Source organism: Cnephaeus nilssonii (genome assembly GCF_951640355.1).
Source record: "Cnephaeus nilssonii genome assembly, chromosome: 7".
Classification (NCBI taxonomy): domain Eukaryota; kingdom Metazoa; phylum Chordata; class Mammalia; order Chiroptera; family Vespertilionidae; genus Cnephaeus; species Cnephaeus nilssonii.
The window spans coordinates 14089163-14116090 of NC_137078.1; the positions used below are offsets into that span (position 1 = coordinate 14089163).

Sequence of the window (26928 nt, forward strand, 5' to 3'; positions counted from 1 at the left end):
TAATGATCACGTGACAGTATCTAAGGCACAAAGGAAGATGGGGAGAGTTCCAGAGGGCCTATTATCTGAGAAGAAACTCACCCTTGAGCACCCTAGCAGATTTCCTCTGGCATCTCATTGGCCATGCCTTCCTGTAGACCAGTCATTAGGAAATAGGGGCACCCTCCACTTGGAAGAGGTACATTGCTATCCAGTGCCTGCTTAGAAGGCAACCAACACTGTCCATGACGCCCAGATTAAAGTTCAAGAAGCAGAAGGATGCATCCAGCTGGTGTGGCTCAGTGATTGAGCACTGACCTTTGAACCAGGAAGTCACAGTTTGATTCCCAGTCATGGCATGTGCCTGGGTTGCAGGCTCAATCCCCAGTGTGGGGCCTGCAGGAGGCAGCCTATTGATAATTCTCTCTCATCGGTGATGTTTCTATCTCTCTCTACCTCTCCGTGCCTCTGAAATAAAAAATAAATAAATTTAAAAGAAGCAGAAGGATGCCAATTCCTAGGGCATAGATCCCGAAGGGAAACTGGAAACATCTATAAGGAAGAGTCTCAGTGGACGATACCATTTGGGAATTGCTTCGTGTACTATTGATTAATGTATGCACCAGAGACTGTTGTCTCCTTATTAAACTGTAGAAAACTGAATTCTGGAACCCAAGGGAAAGGAGGGGATGGTCCAGAATGAGATTTTTTAAGATGGGTGTAAAGGGTTTGTGGTGGTTGTTTGAGCTGATTAGAATGCAGTCTACGTCAGTCTGCATTAAGGACACTGTTTTCATGATTTGTAGAATCTGGTTCACCGTCTATTCCATATCATGGAAAGGTTCCTTTAGAAGAGATGCCTTTAGATTGTGTGAAGGACTTATTGACAGAAGTGTGTGGAGCCAGGGATATATACAACAAGAGAAATTCTTCAGGCAGGAGATTGATCTTCAGGCACAGCTTGAAAAGTCAATTATCCAGTGGCAAGTCTCTGAGGAAACAGTTCAAGAATTGTAGCGGGAAAGCAAGGGATCAAGGACTAAGTCAATGGTGGAAAGAAGAAATCAGAATTTATGGAGCTGTGCTGGCCTTTCTCGGCCTGAGTCTGGGTGTGCCCTGTTGCAGTGGGAGACTGTGGGGCTTTTATTCTCATGTGGCTGTCATCGTAAGTAATGGTCAAGGGAAGTGGAAGCTTTTGTTCAACACCATTGCTGAATATAAGCCCTATCGCCCAGCCAGTGTGGCTCAGTGGTTGGGTGTTGATACATGAACCAGGAGGTCACAGTTCACTTCCTGGTCAGGGCACATTGCCTGGGTTGTGGGCTTAATCCCCAGAGGTACAAAACTACATTAGTAAGAATATCTCATTGCTACCCATCCCTAATATTCTGTTTAATTGAGATGTTTCTCTAGAGTCAGTTTTCTCCTCTGTAGACTTGAGTTTACTAGAACTCTGTAGTATTGGAATGGGGGGAAATACTGCCTAAAACCCTGACAGCTTGTGAGCACCTAGCAACAAATTACAGCTGAGGAGTGCCAAAGCCCTGAAAATTAGACCTGCCCGGCTGACACTATCTTTAATGTCTAGTTATTTATGGATCACTCTCTTCCATAAAGAATTTGAAGTGCCATATAAAAGTATGTACCAGAGGATAAAATAAATTGTTGAGATAATCAGGACAAAGAGGAAATAAGGATGAAATAAAACTGGGACAAGAGTCACACAGAGAAATGTGCCCTGAACACTTGTATAGTTGTAGAGGTGACCTGCATGGTTGGCTGTAAGCTTCCAAGGGCTCGAAGTAAAGAGTGTATTATGATCAATTATGTAACCAGGATACCCTTAAAATGAAAAGCAATTGTGTTCCCAGTTTCTTAGGCATATTCTTAGATCTGATTTCAGTTTATTTCATAAGCCTCAGACGGAAGCCTGTGTCAACCATGGTAAGCACCCTTGACAAGGAGCCCCCGGCACAATGCAGGGGTGTAGTTCAGAAAAAGCAACTCTAGATAAGACCAAGCCAAAGTATTCAAAGGTAGAATTTGATAGAGCTCAGCAAGTAGATGCCATACCCTTTATTGCAACCCTCCATAGTAAGTGATTGTCACAAGCAGGTTTTCTGATAAGAATGATTGTGAGAATCAAAGGTTGTAAACAATGGTAGGAAGCTGGAGTCCAGCTGCTCCTAGTTCCTAGTGAAAGGCAAGTTGTTAAACTTTGCACAAGGTGGTTAGGATTTCATGTACTTGATGGAATGGCCCCCCTCACTGGCTTAGCATTGTATCCTCTCAGGTTGAGTGGGTTTCCTATCTTCAGAAGAGGTCTGGGCCTGTCTCTCCTGGCATCCAGGGGGACTGCGGCCCCCATGCATACAGTGGATTTTTGTATAGTGTGATCTTCCTAAACTCACATATTAGTTATCTTTGAAATATATTCCTTAGGAATTTTTATACAGACAGCCATACTATCTACACATAGAGTTTTACCTTTTCCTTTCCAATCTGTTAATCTGTTTTTGTTTTTGCTTTGTCTTTTTTTCAAAGGCTTGGAATTCAGGTTAATAGAAATAGAAATAGGAATAGAAATAAATAGTGAGAGTAGACATCCTTGTCTTTAACCTGACCCTGAGGGCAAAGCAAGTCTTTCAGCATTGAGTATAATATTAGCTGTTGGTTTTTTATTGTGTCTTTTATTAGATTGGAGAAGTTCCCTATGTTGCTCATTTGCTGAGTTTTTATCATGAATGGATGTTGAATTTTGTCGCTTGCTTTTTCTGTATCTATTGAGATAATCATGTGTTTTCTTTTTTAACCTGCTTATGTAATCAATTATTGGTTGGGTTTTCAAATGTGACCTAACCTTGCATTCCTGGGATAAATCCAGTTATGATGTAGTGTCCTGTCATGTATTACTGGATTCAATATGTTGATATTTTGTTAAAGTTTGTTTTGTGGGGTTTTTTTGGCTTGTATGTTCATGACATGTATTGGTTTGAAGAGTTCTCATAATATCTTTATCTGGTTTTGATATAAGGGTAATGCTAGCCTCATAAAAAATTTTTTTTTCTAGAAGAGTTTTGTAGAATTAGTACTATTTATTTTTTGACATTGTAATAGAATTCACCAGTAAAGCCATCTGGGATTCGAGTTTTCTTTGTAAGAAGGTTTTTTAACTGCATATTAAATATATTTGATTGATATAGGATATCTATTTCTTTGTAATAAGCTTTGATAGTTTGTTTCAAATTTGTCCATTTCATATAGGTTGTTGATAGTTATTGATATAGTTGGCATAAGGTTTATTCATAATATTCCCTTATTATCCTTCTAATGTCTCTAGAATCTGTCATTATTCCTGACTTTGGTAATTTGTCTTTTCTGTTTCTTTGTTTGTTTGTTTTTGTTGTTTTTCTTACTAGTCTGGCTAGAAGTTTATCCATTTAATTGATCTTTTCAAAAAACCTGTTGTTTTTATCCATTTTCTCTATTGTTTTTGTTTTCTGTTTTCTTAATGCTATTTTCCCCCTTTGTTTTTCTTAGTTCTTATATTTTTCTAGTTTCATAAGATAGTATCTTTGAGATCTTTTTTAAAAATACAAGCATCTAATACTATAGGTTTCTTTTGAATCACAACTTTAGATTCATTACACACATATTATGTGTTTTTTATTCATTTCAATGTATTTTATAATTTTCTTGTGTTTTTGTCTTTGATTTATGGGTTATTTAAAAGTATGTTGTTTAATTTCACTTTATTTAGGGGACTTTTCAGATATTTTTTACTGTTGATTTCTGATTTATTTTCACTTTGGACATAGGATAGTTCTTGTAAATTTTAATCCTGTAAAATATTTTGAGATTTGTTTTGTGTCCCAAGAATATGGTCTATGTTTGCAAATGGCTCATCTGCATGTGAGAAGAATTATGTTGTGGAGCAGTGCCATGTGCACATTTATATGGGACAAAATTACCAGCCTGTGATGTGTTGGAATTTTTAAAGTTCTTCACTAAAGACCCATGCTTCCCAATCTATCTGTAACTTCTAGCTGAATACTGTTTCCATTTATCTTAGTTGTGTGTTTTTTTTCTCATAATCTCAGAAGTCACACTTTCCCCCACTGAGATTCAAGAGGAAGGGTATTAAGGAATTTGAGGGTGTTTTGTTTTTGTTTTTTTTTTCTCAACTCCCACAGGTGATAATGCTGATTTTCCAGGCTTAGAAATGTATTAGCACTTTCAGAAAGAAAGAAACTAATTCAGGCTGTAAGGAAGACAGACAGATCAATTTTTAGTGATCATACGATTTTTCTGAAAGTTTGGTACCAGTTTGACAAAAGAGGAATAATTTGTACTTCTTATAACCTCTTAAAAATAAACAAAAACTTATCATATTTTATCTAGCCATCAACATTTCCATTATCTGAAGTACTTCTTGTCACTCTTCATTTAAAAAGCCATATAGTGTAAAGTCTCCCTATTGTCCTCCATTGCCCAGTTCTCTCACACCCAACTCCAAATTTAAAACAAACAACAACAACAAAAAAAACAGATAGCTGCTGCTTTTAGTTTTTTCTTTGTTTTGTGTTGTCTTTTAATCCTTACCCGAGGATATGTTTCCATTGATTTTAGAGAAAGAGGAAGAGAGAGAGAGAAAGAAATATCCATGTGAGAGAAAAATATCGATTTTTCTCCTGGTTGCCTCCTGTGCAGGGATTGAACCCACAACCTTTTGGTATAGGGATGATGGACGCTCCAGCCAACTGAGACACCCAGCAAGGCTGCTGCTTTTAGTTTTTGAAACCTGTCACTGCCTATTATAATAATAACTAGAGGCACAGTGCATGAAATTCGTGCACGGGGGTGTGTGTGTCCCTCAGCCCAGCCTGCACCCTGTCCAATCAGGGACCCCTCATGGGATGTCTGACTGCCTGTTTAGGCCCTATCCCGGTAGGATTGGGCCTAAACGGGCAGTCGGACATCCCTCTCACAATCCAGGACTGCTGGCTTCCAACTGCTCGCCTGCCTGCCTTCCTGATTGCCCCTAACCGCTTCTGCCTGCCAGTCTGATCACCCCCTAACCACTCCCCTGCCAGCCTGATTGATGCCTAACTGCTCCCCTGCCAGCCTGTTTGCCCCTAACTGCCCTCCCCTGCAGGCCTGGTCACCCCTAACTGCCCTCCCCTGCAGTCCTGGTCCCCCCACCTGCCCTCCCCTGCTGGCTATCTTGAGTCCACATGTGGGGGTGGCCATCTTGTGTGTTGGAGTGATGGTCATTTTGCATATTACCTCTTTATTATATAGGATTCCACTGAATAGATATAGCATAATTTATTTTATTTCCTGTTGGTGGACATGTGAGTTGCTTATAGTCTTTTGCTATTATAAACAACTAGAGGCCCAGTGCATGATTTAATCATGCACGTGTAGGCTGTCTGTCCGCTGGTCGGGACCCGGTGTGGCCGGCAGCTCCGAAGTCTCTGGGCCCCTAGGGCGAGGCGGGCGGGGGCATGGTCCTCCTGCGGCCGGAGCCCAGGCCGGGGTCTTGCCTTCGCCTCCCACCCAGGAATGCTGGGGCCGCCGCCGCCTCCTCTGCCTTCGTGGAAACCCGCGTCTTCTGTGGACACTGCCGCGGGCTCCTGCGGCCCAACTGCCACCAGACTCCTCCCCCGGGAGCCACGCCGTCCACCCACCCGTGCCGCCTCCAAACCTCCAAAACGCCAGCTCGCTGCCCCAGAGGCCCGTCTGTGCTGCAGCACAGCCATGGCGCAGACGCTGAGCTCGCGTTACCACTGGCAACGCGAGCTCAGCGTCCTGCCGGCCCAATCACCACCCCAGCCACCCCAAGTCCCGCCCCCTGTGTCTCCCACTGGCCCAATCGTGGGCGTAGCGGAGTGATGGTAATTTGCATATTACCATTTTATTAGGTATGATAATCCAATAAATAGCCTTATACATTCATAATTTTTCATAAATAGGGTACATTAATAGTTAAAGTAACAAGTTGGTACATGTACCTTTAATTTTGGTAGCTGCTGCTATGTTATACTCCTGAGGTGAATGGGTTAGAAACCACAAATGAACCCGCCAGCGGTGTATGAGAGTGCTTGTTTTCACTTGGCTTTGCTCTCAGATGTTTTTATTTTTGCCAGTCTGCTAAGTAAAATATGATAACTTGGTGCATTTTTATCTTACAGTTTTCTTAAGCTTTTGATTTGCTTAAGGATTTTACTTTCATTTTCTGTGACTGTCTTAATATTATTTGCACATTTTATTTCTTTTTTATTGAATTTATTGTGGTGACATTGGTTAATAAAATTATATAGGTTTCAGGTATACAATTGTGTAATGCACCATCTGCATATTGTATTATGTGTTCACTGCCCAAAGTCAAGTTTCCTTCCATCACCATTTGTCCCCCCTATACTCTCTTCTACCTTACACCTTCCCCTCTTTGCCCATCCTATCTAATAAATGAGTAATATGCAAATTGACCATCACTCCAACACACAAGATGGCTGCCCCCATGTGATCAAAGATGCCTGCCCCCAAGTGGACATAAGATAGCCGTCACAAGATGGCCAGCAGGGGAGGGCAGTTGGGAGGGACCAGGCCTGCAAGGGAGGGCAGTTGTGGGTGATCAGGCCAGCAGGGGAGGGCAGTTGGGAGGGACCAGGCCTGCAAGGGAGGACAGTTTGGGATGATCAAGCCAGCAGGGGAGGGCAGTTGTGGACGATCAGGCCAGCAGGGGAGGGACCAGGCCTGCAAGGGAGGGCAGTTGGGGATGATCAAGCCTGCAGGGGAGGACAGTTAGGGGTAACCAGGCCAGCAGAGGAGGGAAGATGGGGGCAACCGGGCCTGCAGGGAAGGGCAGTTAGGGGTGACCAGGCCTGCAGGGGAGGGCAGTTAGGGGTGACCGGGCCTGCAGGGGAGGGCAGTTAGGGGCAAACAGGCTGGCAGGGGAGCAGTTAGGCATCAATCAGGCTGGCAGGGGAGTGGTTAGGGGGTGATCAGGCTGGCAGGCAGAAGCGGTTAGGGGCAATCAGGAAGGCAGGTAGGCAAGCAGTTGGGAGCCAGCAGTCCTGGATTGTGAGAGGGATCCCAGATTGGAGAGGGTGCAGGCTGGGCTGAGGGACACCCTCCCCCACTCCGTGCACGAATTTTGTGTACCGGGCCTCTAGTTTTGAAAATAAGATTGTTGCTCTTTTTCTTACCTACTTCCTAAAAGAACAGCAAAGGCTCTTTGTTATTCTTGTTCTTGTTTTAGGAAAACTTTCAGTGATGGAAAAGCAAGTTAGAGTAATTAATGGAAGGAGCAAAAAAGCTAAGATACTAAAAAATGGCTAAATATAAAATAAAATAAAATATCCTAAATATACTACTCATTAAGTTACAGATATTGGGTTCTAAATGATTGGTTTTACCTAAAAATTGTGTAAGATCTAAAAGATTTTATAATTGAGGAAAAAGCCAAATTTACAAAGCAATGTTAACATTGCCACCTATCTTTATTATTCTTTTTATTTGAAAGACTAACATTATAAAAAGAAATGCTTTAAAGTTGTTTTAAAATTATTATAACCCTTGAACATCACATTTTGTTTTTTATTTTTTTACATTGCCATTCTCATTTGTACCTATATTAAATATTAGTATCAAAGTACATATTAATTTTCTCATAATTTTAAATAATTTCTTATTTAATAAATTTAATAAACATTCATAGAACTGATTTTTTAAATGACTACTTTAAAAGTACTATGATTTTTAAGGCATTCCCTAATTTGGGGCATCTAGGTTGTTTTTATATATTTGCCCTTACAAGTAACACCGCTCTGAGCATCTTCCTTCATTTGTCTTTTTCCTTCGTTGAATTATTTCCTTAGGATAAATTCCTGAGTAAAATCGTAAGAATAGAGAGTATGAGCATTTTCAAAGATCTTTATATGTATTACCATGTTATTTTCCAAATGTCAAGGGTACTAGAACCACACAATGAATGACGTGAGGGATCCAGGACTGGCCAATGTCATTTAAAGAAAATATTCTTTTAGTAGATAAAAAACCAGTATATCACGGTTATGTTAATTTTCATGTCTTTATGTAGTTGCCAGCTTTTTTTTTTTTTTAAGGTTTTCATGCATCAATATAAATTACTCTGACTTGTTTTGCCTCGCTCTTCAACTGCTCCCCTAGGCAGCGGAAGTTGGCCAGGAGTTGTGCACACATTCCTGTGACCCCGTTGTTCCTGTGGTTAAATACAGCGGGGGGGGGGGGGGGGGGGGGGGGGGGGAGGGGGGGTAGATAAGGGAAGCCGGAGGAGGTCAATGGGGAAAAAAAAGGAGAGATATGAGACATATGTACTACTATTTGTAATACTTAAAACAATAAAATAAAATTTAAAAAAATCCCCTCCCCTCCTCTTCACTTCAATGTTCATTCCTACTTAGGCACACAGGGGCACTCTACAAATTAGCCAACCACTTGCTCTTCTTTCACACACCTTCCCTCCTACTACTGAGCCAGTCTCTCTTTCTGTATCTTTCTTTTGTGAACTCATTTAATGCTTTTATTCATTTATCTTCTAAACAGGTCATTCAATGAGGCTCACCCTTCTCTATGACTTCTGTTTTCATACGTCTGTCCTTGTTGTTTTATTTATAAATGATTATTTTATAAGCACCTGGCCAGAAGCTGATCCTCTCCACAGGGTTTTACCTGCCACATCCTTGCACTCTCTGTATTTCCAGAGTTAATTCCTAACCCTCCCTCTGCTGCACCTTCACCTTCACTAGCCATGAGGTTCCTTCAGTCTGGAATTTCTTTTCTCTTTCTCCACATTTTGATCTGTATTAGTTTTCTTTTGCTGGGTTAAAAACAAATCAGTCTTATACTTAGTGGTTTAAAACAGCATACATTTGTTATGCCACAATTTCCTTGCATCAGGAGTCCAGGTACAGATCGATTGGGTCCCATGCTCCGTGTCTCAACAGCTGAAATAAAGGTGTCAGCAGGGCTGTGTTTTCGTCTGGAGCACAGGGTCCTCTTCTGAGTTCATTCAGGCTGTTGGGAGAATTAATTTCCTGTGACATTTCCTTGCTCAGTTATTGGGGCCTCCCTCAGGTCCTGCCACATGGCCCTCTCACTTCAGGGCAGCTCCTAGTCAGCAGGAGAATCTCCCTAGTTTGCTAAGGTGGACTCTCATATAAAGTAACCTCAACATAGGAGTGAAATCCCATTTCATTCACGGTCTCACCCACACTCCAGGGAGAGGTTTACACAGAGCAGGGATCTTGAGGCCATCTCCACCTACCTAGGATCCTGCTCATCCTTTATTGTGCAGTTGAAATTATGTTCCTTTCGTGGGCCCTTGTCATAGCCTCTCCAGCAGTACAAATTGCTCTCTCACCTTCTTCCTACAGCAATGCCTGTCTCAAGTCTCCTGTCTTACTCTGCCTTAGTGTTCATGGCCTTGCCATATCTGAACAGCGCACTTCACCTTTGGAGTGAGTAGTACTAGATGTGTGTTTCCCCTTGGCTTGCTTCCTCTCGGAGTATTGCTGAGGTAGCTCCTCTGTGAGTAAGAGTTGTATTTTACTGTTATCAGTTCTTGAAGGTCTGACACACATTTTCTGAATGTTAATGGTCCACGATGGCATGCTTTGAACACATTTGTCTGTCTAGGAAGCTACTTAGGGACTCTGTAACCTGAGCATAGTTATGTTTGAATCAGGGCAAACAAGGATTACAGAAAAATCATGTGCCAGAGACAGGGAGCAGGGCTTAAAAGAGCTTAGAATCTAGTCAGAAATGAACCAATATTAGAGACAGTATGAGTCCAAACTGCCTCAATGAGAGCAGTGAGGAATGTGAGGAGCAGGAGCAATCTAAGGTTGGGCATTGCCTTGGATGTCCCACAGCCCCACCCCAGTGCCTTGCCACTAGTAGGCACTCAACAGTGTTACTGGTTAGTTACTAGGAAGTAGTATGTGCCTGTGAACGCTTTATGATTTTTAAATCAATTGTTGTATTTTGTTTCCTAATCATAGCTGGTGCTCAAGATAAAATTGGCTGGGCCTTTGGCCTAGGATTAGAAAGACTGGCCATGATCCTCTATGACATCCCTGACATCCGCCTCTTCTGGAGTGAGGATGAGCGCTTCCTGAAGCAGTTCCATGTGTCTGATATCAACCAGAAGGTGACATTTCAGGTAAAATGACTTGCAAGAATCAAGTAAATTAAAAAAAAAAATGTTTGAAAGAATGGAGGGGGTCATGCATTTGAAAATTGAATTATTAAATTTAAATATAATGTGAATTTGAAAATAGGTTTATAAAGGAGTCCATAAACACCCCACAGGAGTTCATAAACCTTCAGAAATTGTATGAGGAAAAAGACTTATCAAGCTTTTTAGTCTAAGCAGAGAACCAGTTTTGAGCTTTCTTGATTATTTTATTATAGATCTTTATATCTGATGATACTTTTAAAGTTTAGTTTTTCTGATCCTATATAGACACATTTGTTTCTTATGATTAGTGTTTGTAATGCACACCTTCTTCATCATTTTACTGTCACTCTATGTCTTTATATTAAAAGAGTATCTTTTATAAGCACCATAGAGTTGGGTCTTTTTTAAAATTCAGATTTAATTTGAGTGTTGAATACTTCTTACATTTAATATAATTACATGGGATATTCTTGGACTTAATTCTGTTATCCTTTTATTTTTTCCCCCTATTTCCCTCTTCTATTCTTTATTTCTGTATTTGGAAATATGTTTTTTGTGGGGGCTTTTTGTTTATTTTTATATCCCATTTTAGTACCCTTATTGCTATTAGTTTCACCATTTTGTATTATTTTTAAGTGGTTATTCTAGATTACAATATGCATAATTAATTCATCTCACTTTACCATGAGTAACTATTATACAATGTCACGAAACAGTTAACAACTTTACAATAGTGTAATTCCTTTTTACACCTCCTGTTTTTTTGTATTATTGTCATATTTTATTTCTTCATATGTTATAATCTCACAATATATTGCTCTATTTTCTTCATATAGTCAGTTATCTTTTTAACGAAGTTTAAAACTATATTGTTTATATTTCTCTTGATATTTACCCCACACTGATTATTCCTCTGCTGATCTTGATTTTTCTTTGTGATTATTTCCCTTAAGTCTGAAGAACTTCTTTTAATATTTCTTGCAGTGCAACATGAATTTTTTCAGCTTTAGTTTGTCTGGAAACACCTTTGTTTCACATTTATTTATTTTATTCTATTAATTTATTATTATTTTATATGTTTTTATTGATTTCAGAGAGGAAGGGAGAGGGAGAGAGAGATAGAAACATAAAAGATGAGAGAGAATCATCGACCAGCTGCCTCCTGCACACCCCATGCTGGGGATAGAGCCTGCAATCTGGGCATGTGCCCTGACCAGGAATCACACCAGTGACCTCTTGGTGCATGGGTTGATGCTCAACCACTGAGCCACACCCGCCGGGCTCACCTTTATTTTTTAGGAATATTTTCCTTGGATATAGGTTGTCACTTTTTATGTTATTTTTTTTTTTTCCTTTCAGCTCTTTAGAGATGTCATTTTACTGCCAGTATCCTTTTAGTTTGGTTTTCAGCAGTTTGACTTATGTGTGATTTTCTGTCTGTTACCCTCCTTAGGTTTCACTGTGTTGGATTGTCTTTCAACCTCCTTGAAAATTCTCCTCTCCTCTCTCTTCTAACAATTATACTCCTCCTTTCTTTTCCTTTTCAGACTGTAACTTCATGTGTGTCAGACCATTTGGAATTATGCCATAGAACTTATGCTCAGGGTTTGTTTTTATTGATTTTTTTCACTCTGTGCTTTATTTTGGATAGTTGTAAGTCTTCTCTTTGTGTTTACTAATTTTTTCTATTGTGTCCAGTTAACCATTAGGCCCCACCAAGGAATTAATAATTTCAGATATTTTACTTATTAGTCTACAGTTTCTACTTGCTTTCCTTTAAGAATTTTGATTACTCTGATGAAATTCTCCATCTTTGCACCCCTTTTGTACATTTTTCCTTAAATTCTTTAGCATCTTCATAATATTTACTTAAAGTCCTTGTCTATTAATTCCAACCATTTAGTTATCTATTATTCTCCTTGTATTCTTTTATTTTTTCTTCTTACGTGTCACATGTTTTCTGCTTTTTCACTGGTCTTACTTTTGAAATTGTGTTTAAAAGAATACAGAAGCCTTGCACTTTCTCCTGCCCGGCGACTAAAGGGATTAGGCCAGATTTCTTATCTCTAATCAGGAACTGGATTTCCCATCTGATTTTCTCTGGATGGTGAGATCTGGCCCTTCAGAAGTTTGGGATCTATGCATGTGAAATGATAAGATCTCTCTCTGCTTTCCACCCAGTTGCTAGCTTCTTCCACACCAGTCAGTGCTTGCTGAGCAAAAATATTATGAAGGTGAATTGGCTGGCAGTGTGGGCTAACTATCTCCCCATTTTCCAATCTGCCACACCAGCCAAGGAATGGTTGATAAAAATTTGGCTAATTTCTCCTCTCCAGTGAAGTTTCTTTACCAGGAGCAGGCTAGCTCTTCTGACTACTCAGGCCCACATGGTGACAGCAGCCACTAATATCTGTTCACTCTTGGAGGGCTCATTTCTCTGGAATTTCATTCATTTAAGCTTGTATCCAGATCTCTTCAATATCTTTTATGGCAGATAATATTTTTAAAGTTATTGTTTTATCCTTGTTCCTGAAATTTTTTTGCATCCTAACCAAAAGTTAATCATTGATTTGATTCTTTGGTTTTATTTTTAATGGCCTTTTAAAAATTCTGATCCCTCCCACACCCTCTTCTTTGGCAACCATCAGATTCTTCTCCATATCTATGTGTCTGTTTCTATTTTCTTTTGTTTATTCGTTTGGCCTTTAAAAAATCCTATTTTTTTAAAGTAATCTATTTATTTTTAATCTAGAAACAGGACCTTCTACGTAAATTTGGAATAAAGACCCATCTAAATAATTAAAAGTAAAACCTGGCTAAGGAGCTAAGTTTCTGGCATTTAATTTTTCATTTATTAAGTCATTTATTTAATCATCAAACATTGATGGGACACCAGCCAACACTGTACAGAGCAGTGTGCTGTGCAGTGTGGTGGGCAAGCACAGATGAGTAACAGTTGCTACCACAAGTTAGTGGCTTAAGTGCAGTTTTTATTGTATTCACAACTGTCTTCTATTAGGGGACACAGAGATATCCAGGAATAGACTATGGGTCTCTTGTATTAAGTATCATTTAAAAAAATCTTTTCTGCCTTCAGAGTTAAAATCAGTGCATGCATAACTGCACTATTATGAAATTTACATTGTTGCCTTTGTGTAATAAACTTAAGAACTTCTGATGGGGCAGTTAGTATTTGATTGCTGAAACCGTATATGTCTGTAAAATACTTTGTAATTTGTAGATCACAGAGAACTATTTCCTAATTATTCACTTATAATTAATACCTATTAATTATATCTTGGTTAGTTTCCTATTACTAATGTAACAAATTACCACAAACCTAGCAGATTAGAACAACATGTCTATTATTTTACAGTTGTGGAGTTCAGAAATTCAGAATCTATCTGAGTGGCTAAAATTAAGGTGTCAGCAGGACTGGGTCCTTTGGGAGGCGCTAGGGGAGAATCCACCCCTTGCCTTTGCCAGCTTCTGGGGCTGTCCGTCCTCGTTTCTCACTCAGGGCTCTGTATTGCCTGTTCTCTTCGCTTTCCCTCTGTGTCACGTCCCCTTCTCCCTGAACTTCTGTCTCCCTCTCATAAGGACCCTTGGATGGAGCCCACCAAGATTATTCAAGATAATCGCCACATCTCAAGATCCTTTCTTACTTACATTTGTGAACTTCGTTTTGAATGTAAGGTTACATATTCATAGGTTCCAGGGATTAGGGCATGGGTGCCTTTTGGAGGCCTTTATTTAGCCTAGCACATATCCCTTTGTAGATTCCATTTTCATCATGGCAACTTGCTTGCCTTCAGGTATCATAGAGCAGATTTGGTGTTAAGTATAAGTGATACAGATGTTGTTAAAGTGTTGGCAGTTTGTAACTATTTGTGTAGAGTGGTCATGCTTGTATATGTGAGGAGAATAGGAGACGCATTTTGTCACTGTTAGCGTGTCTTAAGAAAAGTACTTAACATGATTATAATACAAGACTTCCCCAGAGGGGAGGAGAGGAAACGTGGAGGAAAGGTCTGCGGCAACCGTGAGCTCGTGCCTTCTCTGCCCAGGAAACTCGGGGAGCCATTTGGGAATCGTATTGTGCAGGGCTGGCAGGAGGCAGAAATGTCTCTTCTCTCATCTCCCTCAGTCCCTCTTCGCCTATGCTTTAGGGTCTCTTGGCTTCTGTGGCACCTTCCTCCGCATAATCTCACCGTCCTGTAAGTCCAGCCAGACAGCTGCGGTGGGGCACTGTAGGTGCCAGCAATAGTCTGACTCATTACCCGAGGCCTCAGCTCTGCTATGCTTTCCTGAGTACTTGAAAACTATTGTTTAAGTCTAATAAGTAGGAAACTCAAGTTATAGTGTGGTTTTAACGCTTGGTTTTTTATTTCACATGTTTGGAGTTTAAATGCTTGCTTTTTGTGGCTCTCTTTACTCAACCTGGATCAAGGCTTGAAATAAGTAGATGAGCAAGCTGGTGCTTTATCATGCTAGTGTTGTCTTGTTCTGTGAAAGAGATCTCTGCCCTCCCCCCTCCAACTCCCCCTTCTGGGTTCATTCTGGGCCCTTGTGTGTATGTCTGCCACCTCCCTAAAGTAAAGCTCACTGTTGCAGTGCATTGAATTGAATATTCAGTACTCTAACTTTTGTTCATTCTTTAATGTTCTTTAAACAATCCTGAATTATGGATTCAATATTTAGTGCTATACAGAGTAATACTTGTTATTGAAAATTATTCATTAACCAACATTGTAAATTTTATTCACATATTTTGCTTAAAACTTATTAATTCCATGTGTGTCCATAGTTGCTCAAAAAGTCAGTCCCCATTTGATGAAGTAATTCAACAATGTTGGTTGTTATCTTTCTTTCAGGTGAAGGACTTTTATTGGCTCTCTTTTGTGGGCGGAGACTGTATTTATTCCTCATCCTGGATAATATCTCAAATGCCTTTCGCTGCAACAGGAGTAGATGAGAATAGGTGGGCAGTGACATGCACACCTATCATATCAAACCTTATTCAAGATCATAATAATCATAGTTAGTGATTAACACTCAGTTAAACCTTGCTCTTAGTTCAGCATTATTCTAAAGGCTTTACATGTCTTAACTTAGTCTTCTTAATAACCCTCTGAGTTTAGGTTCTGTTATTCTGTCCATTTCACAGATGAGGAAACAGTAGCTGAGTGGTCACTGTGTATTAGTACAATGTATTGTTCATTCAGGGCTTCAAAGAGCCATTGCCTCAAGTTTTATACTGAGTATAAAATTTATAGGTCAGTTATTCAGAGCCAAATTCAAAGATCAGCATATAATTTGTAGAAAATAAGTCATTCAGTTTAAAATTATCTAATTTATGAACTTCCTGGCAACATGCTACCTTTATTAATGCTTGTCAAACTTTAATGTACCAATGAATCACATGAAGATCTTGTTACAATTCAGATTCTGATTCAGTATGCTCAATATGGGGCCTGAGTTTCTGTGTTTCTAGCAAACTCCCAGGTGATACTGATGTCGGTCCATGGTCCACAGTGCAAATCTACATAATGACGGACAGAATCATCTTATGTGTCAAAGCTCAGCTACCTCATCTGTAAAATGAGATGATAAGGTGAAATAGTCTGATCAGGTGATTAAATACACTTTCTCCTCTTTTGCACTATAAATTTCAGTTTATCATAAATATCACTATAATCTGATCTCTACTTTATGATACTAATCTCAAAAGTCTTTTCTTTCTTCTTGTCCTAGATTTAATTACTATGAATTTCAGAGTTGCAGTACTGTTATCCTTTAGGTTTTATGGACTGCCTAAGCTCTTCCTTCTTCCTTTCTTTCATAATTTCTTTCTTTTTTTGTTCACTCATTCATTCATTCTTTGCTGCTTATCAATGTGAGGGAACTGTGGAAAGAAAGTAATACAGTTCAAATGCACATTTAAAAATTATGCTTAAGTCACAGATGTGTTTATGTACTTTAAGTAATTTGCGAAGAGGAAGTGTTAATATTTAAATTATAACTAAATATAACTAGAAATGGTGAAAGATGAGACAGAAAGCACAAAGAATTTGGTAGGCATCAGCAGGGCAGTAACTATGAAAGGGTCTTATATTAACCCCGTCATCTCTGAGGTCAATCATGGACATATTCCCCTGGGGAAACGGTGTCAGAGTTCATCCTTGCTCTTCCTGTAGCACCCCGAAGCAGCAGTGAGTGCTGTGTTATATGAGGACTGAGAGTTTTGAAGACCAAGGTTGTCCATTTTCTTTATTTATGTCTTCTGGCAATCGGAGTTCAGTGCACCATACATCTGTGCATTTATTTGTTTATTAGTATCTTATAATAATTGCCATTTGTGGAGTGCTGTGTCCAAGTCACTGAATAAAATGCGTCGCCTATATTATAGCTTCCATTCATCACAACCCAATGGGGTAGGTACTTTAAACCCATTTTATAGATGACGAAATTGAGACTTGGAACCACTCCAGAGAGCTCCTAATATTGAACTAGTAAATTCTGTTGTTGCCTACACAGATGCACTGCTGTGGAGTCAGTAAATGAAATTGACAGTTCCTGACTTCAAGTTGTTTCCTTCCAATGTAGATTTATCAGGAGATAATTATAAAATAACTAGAGGCCCGATGCAGAGATTCATGCAAGGGGCCCGGCCCCCGCCACCGCTGCCTCCTCTGCTTCCTCTGCCTCCTCTGCCTTCTCTGCCTCGGCCCCTGCCACCGCGGCTTCATCCGGAAGGTCATCTGGTCTAATTAGCATATTATACTTTTACTAGAGGCCCGGTACACGCCATTCAGGCACTGGGTCGGGGGCAGGGGGTCCCTCAGCCCAGCCTGCACCCTCTCACAGTCCGGGAGCCCTTGGGGGATGTCCGACTGATGGCTTAGGGGAGTGGGCCTAAACCGTAAGTCAGACATCCTTAGCACTGCCGTGGAGGCGGGAGAGGCTCCCCGCTACCGCCCCTGCACTCGCCAGCCGTGAGCCCGGCTTCTGGCTGAGCAGTGCTCCCCCTGTGGGAGCACACTGACCACCAGGGGGCAGCTCTTGCGTTGAGCATCTGCCCCTGGTGGTCAGTGCACGTCACAGCGACTGGTTCCACCATTTGGTCGATTTGCATATTAGCCTTTTATTACATAGGATTATTATAGTTAGTGAGGTACACTGATGGAGCTATACATAGGTGAATGTAGAATTTTGCTGATACTGACCAGTGCATGTGGAGGTCAACATTTTCTCTTTTTTAAAAATCTTTTCTACTTTTTAATTTTTTAAGTCTTTCCCTGTTTCTCCAGAATTGAATTAGGACTTGCACCTGTGATTACTTGCTAATCTCCATGGCTTGGAATAGCGCCTAGATCCAGTTTTGCTTTCGTTATCATAAATGTTGTCTGATAGAGACTTAATGCAGGATTATGCAGTGTTTCCTCATTCTATTCCCAAATAAATCCAACTGTGAGAATCTCATCAGCTTCATTGTGTTACAATAAAATTAATGGATCTCACATTTTTTGCACTATTTCCATGTGCATTTTTCCCATCTCACACAAAAAAAGCACATAAGTATTTTTCTTTTATTGGAAAGGGTTCATCCCAGAAAAGAACTAATAGAAAGAGGTAGAGGAAGAAGTGTGGAAGATGACAATCATAAAACCTTTTATATGTGCTCTATAATCTTCGTTGACTGCCAAATGAGGAGAGATGCAATGAGCAAGATAATGGGCAAGTTTGTATTGGGAATCATTATAGTGCTTATATGTAAAGCATTCATAACAGAGCCCATTACACAGTAAACATTTCATCCATGTTAACTATTATTTATATTTTCACCACCACCACTGCTGTTACTATCCCCATGACTACGACAACCGTGTCCTGTGCAGACACTGTTCCAAGCACAGGAGAACACAGTCTGTGTTCCCTGGTCCTTGGTGCCCGCGGTTCCTTCTTCAGCTTGCTTTGCTAACATTGGTGTTAGAGAACCCCGGCCTTAGGATGCTACGTCATTTCGTTGACCCATGGTCCGTTTAGACTCCTATGGATTGTGGCCCCATGTGTATATTGGAGCCTCTCATTGGAGGCCTGCATTTATGACTGCCTTGTATTTTGTGAAAGCAGGAGTTCTGTGATACATTTACATTTTTAGAGAAGTGCTACCACACATTTCTTCCTTATTTAAAGCACCTTTTTTAAAAAAAATAAGGAGATCCTCAGCATCTGCTTCCATAGCTTTCTTGTAGTGCAGGCAGAAGGATATGTGTGATGTGACCTTTATATGTACACACATTCAGTACCCATAATACATTGTCTTGGGTGTTAACCTTATGGAAGTGCACAAGAATTTTCTATTTATAGACAGCACATTAAACCTTAAATCTTGCCAACATCTATAAAATTTGACAAATTATGTGCAATATTTCTTAGAAATGATCTATCTGACTAGAAGAGGTTTTGGTATTTTTATCTCTGGAACCAGAGGGATACATTAATACTGCAATCATCTAAACCAGATACTGATAGTTGATAGATCATAAAGTTAAAAGTTACAGTTTTAGTAATCATTTCATAATGTATATCAAACCATTATGTTGTACACCATAAACAGATACAGTTTTGATTTTTCAATTATACCTTCATAAAACTGAGGAAAAAAAGTTATAGTTTTAAAAGGAAATCATCAGAACGGCCAGTGTGGCTCAATGGTTGAGGGTTGACCTATGAACCAGGGGGTTTCAGTTCCATTCCCGGTAAGGGCACATGCCCAGGTTGCAGGCTCAATTCCCAGAGTGGGGTGTGCAGGAGGCAGCTGATCAATGATTCTCATCATTGATGTTTCTATCTCTCTCTCCCTTCCTTTCTTAAATCAATAAAATAAAATAAAATAAAAACATTTAAAAGGAAATCACCAGAATAAAGATCAGAAACAAACCGAGTTCTGAAGGACTTGCCATAGGAAGAAAGAACATGTTAATTAAGCAACGGTGAGTAGGTCAATGGGTTTTTTCCAGGTGTGACTATGGAAAGTAATTCTTACAAAATATCAAGAGAGGTGCTTTTTTGCTTCAACCAAGAAAGACCAAACTCAGAATGACTTAAATAAGAACAAAATATCAGGAAGCCCTCAATAATGCTAGGGCTCTAAAATCCTGAGCATTTTCCCCTCAGGCTTGAAAGGTGGCAGCAGGAGCAGCAAGCTAGACAATGCAATAAGGTCCAAAGCAGAAAGGTGCCCTTGTTTCCCTTTTAAGTGCGGGGAAAGTTTTCCGGAAGTCCTCACACTTTTCTCACATCTCATTTGCAAGGTAGTTGAAGTTAGCCTGCTATTTTCTGATATTTATACTGAGCTCTTATCATAAGTACGACTTACGTTTTTGTATAATTTTACCACCAACAATGCCAGATGTGTTCAATTAGGCCCTTTAGGAAATGCTATCTCTTAATTCTGCACTGTTTTTATGAATAGACAGTCAATTATGAAATGGAATGATGGGGCTACTAGAAAATGTATTCTATCCTAAAATCTTTTATCTTCTGCTGGCTAGTGCTTCAAATCATCCCTTACAGTTTGCTTCTTTTAGTTTAATGCTTTGATCCCTAGTCAAATGTAAAAATCTTATTTTGCCTAGAACTGACTGTGCCTGCGTTCACAGGACAACTGGATGGGATTAGTGGATAAAATGTGGCTATTGGACATTTTTTTCTGTTTGAGATTAAGTATAGAAATCAGGGCCATCATGGCACCTCCAACTAAGTTAACTATATTGGCCAAAGAGAAAAGGGCTTTGATACCAATTTCAAGGTCAGTCACACTAGGAATGAGATCCTCAAAGTTATCAAAGAAAAGACAAGTGTTGATTAGAGCCAACACAAATGGAAAATTCAAGGTTTATATTCATGTCCTAGCCACCAAATAATTTACGTTACTAAGTTCTTAGTCAACACAGATAAGGGTAGTTGTTCTATGTCTTTAATTGACCTCACGTGTGCTATAGGAGAAACAAATCTCTTCACTATTTCAATTAGAGCTGTGCACTGCTCCTTTACACTAAGGATAAGAAGAGGACATGGGTTCATCTGAAATGGTAGGACTTAAGGACGGCCTGTGTTTAGATAGAGAAATGAGAATTGCTTTGCAATTACACTATTGCACAGCTTTTCAAATGGTACATTTATGATGGCATTTTTACTGTGTAATCTTGTGATCTTGAAAATGAAGAATGGTTAAAGTAAGCAGTAATTTATATAGTGGATAGCTTAATTATTCTTTCTATCACTTGGCTAAGTAATGAATCAAATATTTTCTTTCGATAAGAGGGAAGAATTTATTTTCTAAAGGGCATCCCTATGAGATTTATAAATTACAATTACAGGCTATAATTCACTACCAAGGATACTGAATTATAAATAGATGGCCTTCCTAGAGTCCATTTGGCAGAGTTTGAACTCCATGTTAATTGGTGTTTGCATACTAAGTAGCTATTTTATATTTATTTTTATTCATTTTTTAAATCCTCACCCAAGGATGTTTTTATTGATTTTTAGAGAGAAAGGAAGGGCAAGAGAGAAACATCGATGTGAGAGAGAAGAATCAATCGATTGCCTCCCAGATTGAACCTGGAACCTTCTGGTGTACAGGATAATTCTCCAAACATCTGAGCACCGGCCAGGACTATTTTTATTTATTATTTATTTTATTTTTTTAAAATATGGAATGCTTCACGAATTTGCATGTCATCCTTGCTCAGAGGTCATGCTAATCTTCTCTGTATCATTCCAATTTTAGTGTATGTGCTGCTGAAGTGAGCACTTTATTCATTTTTGAAGTGCTGAAATATTCTGAACATGCATATATTCCTTGACTTGATTTTCTAATAAATAGGACTGTGTGCCCTCCACCCAAATGTCTACTTCTATTCACTATGGTGGGATTTTACCACAGATTCTTTTAAAGAGTGAAAGCATTAGAAACAAAGTTATGCCTCTCTGATGACATTCTCCTTCCTGCTTTCCTCCCCAGAGGTGACCACTGACTTCAATTTGATGTTCACCATTCTCATGTTATTTGCATATATCCAAAAATAATTTGTAGGATTGCTTCCAAATGTATATTAAACAGCCAAAGTAGTTAAATAATGGAAATTCAGAGAGATTTGATGAGCAGATTCTAAAATGTATATGGAAATAGAGAGGGCCAGGAAAAGGCAAATAACTAAATGGAAAGATTTCCTTCATCTAATGTCTTTTTAAAAGCTACAAAAATTGCGAGAGTGTGGAACTGATGCAAGACAGACACACAGGCCCAGAGAATGCAATAAGGATCCCAGAAACACACCTGTGTTATGCTAGACTTATGATATCATCTGCACTAGGGAACAGAAAGGCAGGAGGAAAGCCTTTAGTGAAAGTGGAGGAGGGGTAGTTGAGTATCCACATGGAAAAAATGAAATGAGCCCATATTACTAATTATTCAAAAATGAACTCCAGGGTGCTTGTAGATCTAAACTCAAAAGACTGTTTATACTGACTTCGAAAAAGTTATTTAACCACAATGATTCTTTGATTCTTATAAATTTAACTAGAGGCTCGGTGCACGAATTTGTGCACCAGTGGGGTCCCTTGACTCTGTGGGATTAGGCTGAAACCGACTCTCCAACATCCCCCGAGGGGTCTTGGATTGTGAGAGGGCGCAGGCCAGGTCGACGGACCCCACCGGTGCACGAGGGACCCCACTGGTGCACAATCGTGTCCAGCCCATCTTGCTCAGTCCCGATTGGCTGGACCCCAGCAGCAAGCTAACCCACCAGTCAGAGCGTCTGCCCCCTGGTGGTCAGTGCACATCGTAGCGAGCAGTTGAGCATCCTTAGTATATCATTAGCATATTATGCTTTGATTGGTTGAACGGACAACTGGATGACTGGACACTTAGCATATTAGGCTTTTATTATATGGGATTGGGGAGGCTGAACTAAATGAACTATGATAATATAAAATTAAAACCTAATTAAATGTCTGATCTTGCAAATTTTGAAATTATTTATTTAAAGAGGTTGCTGTATGTTTTTTAGAAAGCCTTTTATCAAATTAGTGATGTTTATATTTCTAGTTTGCTAAGAGTTTTTATCATAAATAACTTAAAATGTAGGCCCATCCATATATTTTGAGGTGATATAATTATGTATGACATAGTGGTTATTTTTTGCATAAACATAATTTGGTTTAAATATATTATTGTTTTTATATATTTCTAGGTTTGATTTGCAAATATTTAGGATTTCTAAATCTGTATTCAGGGATAAGATAGGTCTGTAACTCTCTGTGTTTCTTATGTTCTTATCAGGTTTTGGTGTTAAGATTGTGCTATACTCATAAAACTAATTTAGAAGTATTTCCTTTATCTATTCTCTAGGATAATATTTTGAAGATTAAAGTTATTTCTTTCGTAAGTTTTTGATCAAATTTACCAGTGAACTCTCCTGGGCTTGGTGTTTTCTATGTGGGAAGTTTTAATCCATAGATTACAGTTTTTTCTATTATTAAGCTATACAGATTTTGTTTTATTTTGTGTAAATTGTAGTTTTTTCTAGGAATTTTTCCATTTCATCTAACTTTCAAATGTAGTGGCATGAAGTTGTTTGTAATATTCTCTTATTACTAGAGGTCCAGTGCATGAAATTCATGCACAGGTAGGCTGATCCGGGCCTTCCGACTGCCGGCCGGGGCCTTCCTTCCAGCTGTCGGCCAGGGTCTCGATCTCCCAAGAGGGCACTTTGCATATTAGCCTTTTATGTATATAGATGTTGACATTTAAAAAAAACTATTTTTCCCTTGCCAGGTAGCTCAGTTAGTTAGAACATTGTCCCCATACACCAAGGTTGCACATTCAATCCCTGGTCAGGGCACATACAAGAACCAATGAATGTGTGAAAGGGTAGAACAGCAAATCTCTCTCTCTCTCCCCCTTCTCCCTTTCCCCCTTCTCTCTCAAATAAATAAATTAAAAACAAAACAAAATAACTATTTTTAATTAGTCAATAGTTAAGCACATTTACTAACATTTTATTAAACTTTGTGCTCACCTTTTTTTCTACTAAGCTTTCTTTTAGAATTTGCTTTTTTTCTTAATGAAGTATATCCTTTGAATATTTCTTATGTGAGGGATTGTAATTAGTAAACTCTTTTGCTCTTTGTATATATGAAATGTGTTTATGTGGTCCTCATTCTTGCATGATAATTTAGTGGGATATAAAATTCTAGAAAGGCTGTCATTCTCCCAAAGCACTTTGAATACACTACTTCTGACCTTTGTTCTTGAGAAGTCTGATGTTAACCGAATTATTATTTCTTTCTGATAATGATCTTTTCTCTTGGGTAATGTTTAAGACTTTCCAGTTTTACTATGGTGCATCTTGGCATGAGATTTATCTGTATTTATGCCACTTAAAGGGTACTTTTGTTCAACTCCATAAAAGTCTGCGTTGTTAGCTCTATGAATATGATTCTCCTCCTCTGTCCACCACCTTTTTCTCGGTCAGCTCTTGTATATTGGAGCTTCTTAGTTATCAGCCATGTAACTACTTTTTGTCCTCCTGTACTGGTCACATTCTCAGTATTTTCTATCAACTTAATAATGTTTTTAGTTTTTTAACATAACTATTATATCTGTTTTTAAGATCACTGTTTATTTTTTTTCTCTAACTTCTTATATCATTTCTTCTTGGTTTTGTTTCCTAATTCCTTGTTTTAAAAAATTACTGTTAGTTACTTTGTTTAGCAATTTGAATATCTTTATTATGTTACTTTAAAGACCTTAGTTATTCTGTAATATTAAATTTTTTTAAAGTGAGTTCTGGTCGATGATATTGTTGGTTGTGTTTCTGCATATTATGATTTTTCAGTGTTTCAGAAATCTAGTTTTCCAACCCATTTTGAACATATACTATTTTTTCTCCCTTTTGAAAATCACAAACACTCTGTTCATCCTTCCCTGTCTTTCAGCCTTGCATGTCCTCTTGGCCCAAGAGTGCCTGAGTTGACAACTAGTCTTTTAATGTCATTTTTAAAATGCTCAGCCTGGCTGGTGTTGCTCAGTGGTTGAGCATCAACCTATGAACCAGGAGATCACAGTTTGATTTCTGGTCAGAGAACATGCCCAGGTTGCGGGCTTACAGGAAGCAGCCGATCAATGATTCTCTCTCATCATTAATATTCCTATCTCTATTGCCCTCACTCTTCCTCTCTGAAGTAAATAAAAATATATTTTAAAATAATAAATAAATAAAACGTCCACCTCTTGATTATGATGTCAGCAGGTTAGTGGGAGTTTGGTTCAAGAGACTCTGTTTCATTCTTTTTCTCTGGGCTTCTTTCTTTTCCCTGTAAAGGAAGAGGTGATTGAAAGCATGAACTCATACCAACAGCATGACAGGAAGTTGAAATGAGATCATGAGGCAATAATTTTCTTCAGTAGTTAGGTTTTTGGATGAGTCCTTGTTCACCAGAAACCAAGGTATATAGCATGAATCGGTTTGTTACAGCTAGCCTTTTTCCTGCCCTGACGTTCATTGGCACAGCCCATTTCCACAGATAGACCTAGGCTTCTGAACTATTAGGAACCCCACCCTTCTCCCACACAAACAAAGTATACTTTTATACAAATGACTCAAATTGATATTCTTAAAGTAATAACCATGACTCCACTCAAATATGTATATATATAGAAACACATAAACAGATATTGAATATATTATAAATTATTATATAATACTAGAGGCCCGGTGCACGAAATTCATGCACGGGGGGGGGGGGGGCGGGTGTCCCTCAGCCCAGCCTGCACCCTCTCCAATCTGGAACCCCTCGAGGGATGTCCGACTGCCCTCTCACAATCCAGGCAGTCGGACATCCCTCTCACATTCCAGGCAGTCAGACATCCCTCTCACAATCCAGGACTGCTGGCTCCCAACTGCTCGCCTGCCTGCCTTCCTGATTGCCCCTAACCCCTTCTGCCTGCCAGACTGATCACCCCATAACCACTCCCCTGCCAGCCTGATTAATGCCTAACTGCTCCCCTGCCAGCCTGTTTGCCCCTAACTGCCCTCCCCTGCAGGCCTGGTCACCCCTAACTGCCTTCCCCTGCAGGCCTGGTCACCCCTAACTGCCCTCCCCTGCAGGCCTGGTCCCCCCCAACTGCTCTCCCCTGCAGGCCTGGGTCCCCCCCAACTGCCCTTCCCTGCAGGCCCGGTCGCCCCCAACTTCCCTCCTCTACCGGCCTGGTCACCCCTAACTGCCCTCCCCTGCAGGCTTGATCGCCCCCAACTGCCTTCCCATGCAGGCCTGTTCCCTCCCAACTGCCCTCCCCTGCTGGCCATCTTGTGGCGGCCATCTTGTGTCCACATGGGGGCAGCCATCTTTGACCACATGGGGACAGTCATCTTGTGTGTTGGAGTGATGGTCAATTTGCATATTACTCTTTTATTGGCTAGGACTAGAGGCCTGGTGCACGAAATTCATGCACGGGGGGGGGTGTCCCTCAGCCCAGCCTGCACCCTCTCCAATCTGGGACCCCTCAGACATCCCTCTCACAATCCAGGACTGCTGGCTCCCAACTGCTCACCTGCCTGCCTTCCTGATTGCCCCTAACCGCTTCTGCCTGCCAGCCTGATCACCCCCTAACCACTCCCCTGCCAGCCTGATTGACGCCTAACTGCTCCCCTGCCATCTTGATTGCCCCCAACTGCCCTCCCCTGCTGGTCTGGTCCCGCCTCCCAGCTGCCCTCCCCTGCAGGTCTGGGTCCCCCCAACTGCCCTCCCCTGCAGGCCTGGGTCCCTCGAACTGCCCTCCCCTGCAGGCCTGGTCCCCCCCAACTACCCTCTCCTACCAGCTTAGTTGCCCCTAACTGTTCTCCCCTGCAGGCCTGGGTACTCCCCAACTGACCCCCTCTGCAGGCCTGGTCCCCCCCCAACTGTCCTCCCCTGCAGTCCCGGTCATTCCTAACTGCCCTCCTCTGCAGGCCTGGTCCCTCTCAACTGCCCTCCCCTGCTGTCCTGATCGCCCACAACTGCCTCCCCTGCTGGCCATCTTGTAGTGACCATCTTGTGTCCACATGGGGGCAGCCATCTTGTGTGTTGGAGTGATGGTCAATTTGCATATTACCCTTTTATTAGATAGGATAGAGGCCTGGTGCACGGGTGGGGGCCAGCTGGTTTGCCCTGAAGGGTGTCCCGGATCAGGGTGGGGGTTCCCTTGGGGCGTGGGGTGACCTGGGCGAGGGGCCTGTGGTGGTTTGGAGGCCAGCCATGCCCCCTGGCGACCCAAGTGGAGGCCCTGGTCTGGGATTTATTCATCTTCTATAATTGAAACTTTGTATCCTTGAGCGGAGGAGGCCAAGGCAGGCCAGGGCTGCAGAAGCTTGGCTTCCTCCATTGCTGGGGGCAACTCAAGCCTCCTGCTCTCTCCGTGGCCACAGCCATCTTGGTTGGGTGAATTTGCATACTCGCCCCTGATTGGCTTGTGGGCGTGGCTTGTGTAGCTGAGTGATGGTTAATTTGCATATTACTCTTTTATTAGATAGGAGGATATGCAATGTATATACATATATCTTAAATTGTAAAATACATATAACAGACAATTTACCATTGAATCATTTATTTAAATCTTTATTGTTGAGAGTACTTTAGATGTCCCCCTTTTTTCCCCACCTTGCCCCCCTCCA

General features: G+C 40.5%; 1 protein-coding gene across 9 annotated transcripts in view; it reads left to right on the top strand.

The window, feature by feature from the left end:
* The window catches only part of FARS2 (phenylalanyl-tRNA synthetase 2, mitochondrial), a 572601-nt gene that overhangs the window by 316400 nt on the left and 229273 nt on the right, over nucleotides 1-26928 (top strand). For all 9 annotated transcript variants that reach the window (XM_079777471.1, XM_079777466.1, XM_079777467.1 and 6 more), the window contains one exon: nucleotides 10026-10186. In XM_079777471.1, the coding sequence (XP_079633597.1) occupies nucleotides 10026-10186 (161 nt within the window). The remainder of the gene's footprint in view (nucleotides 1-10025; nucleotides 10187-26928) is intronic.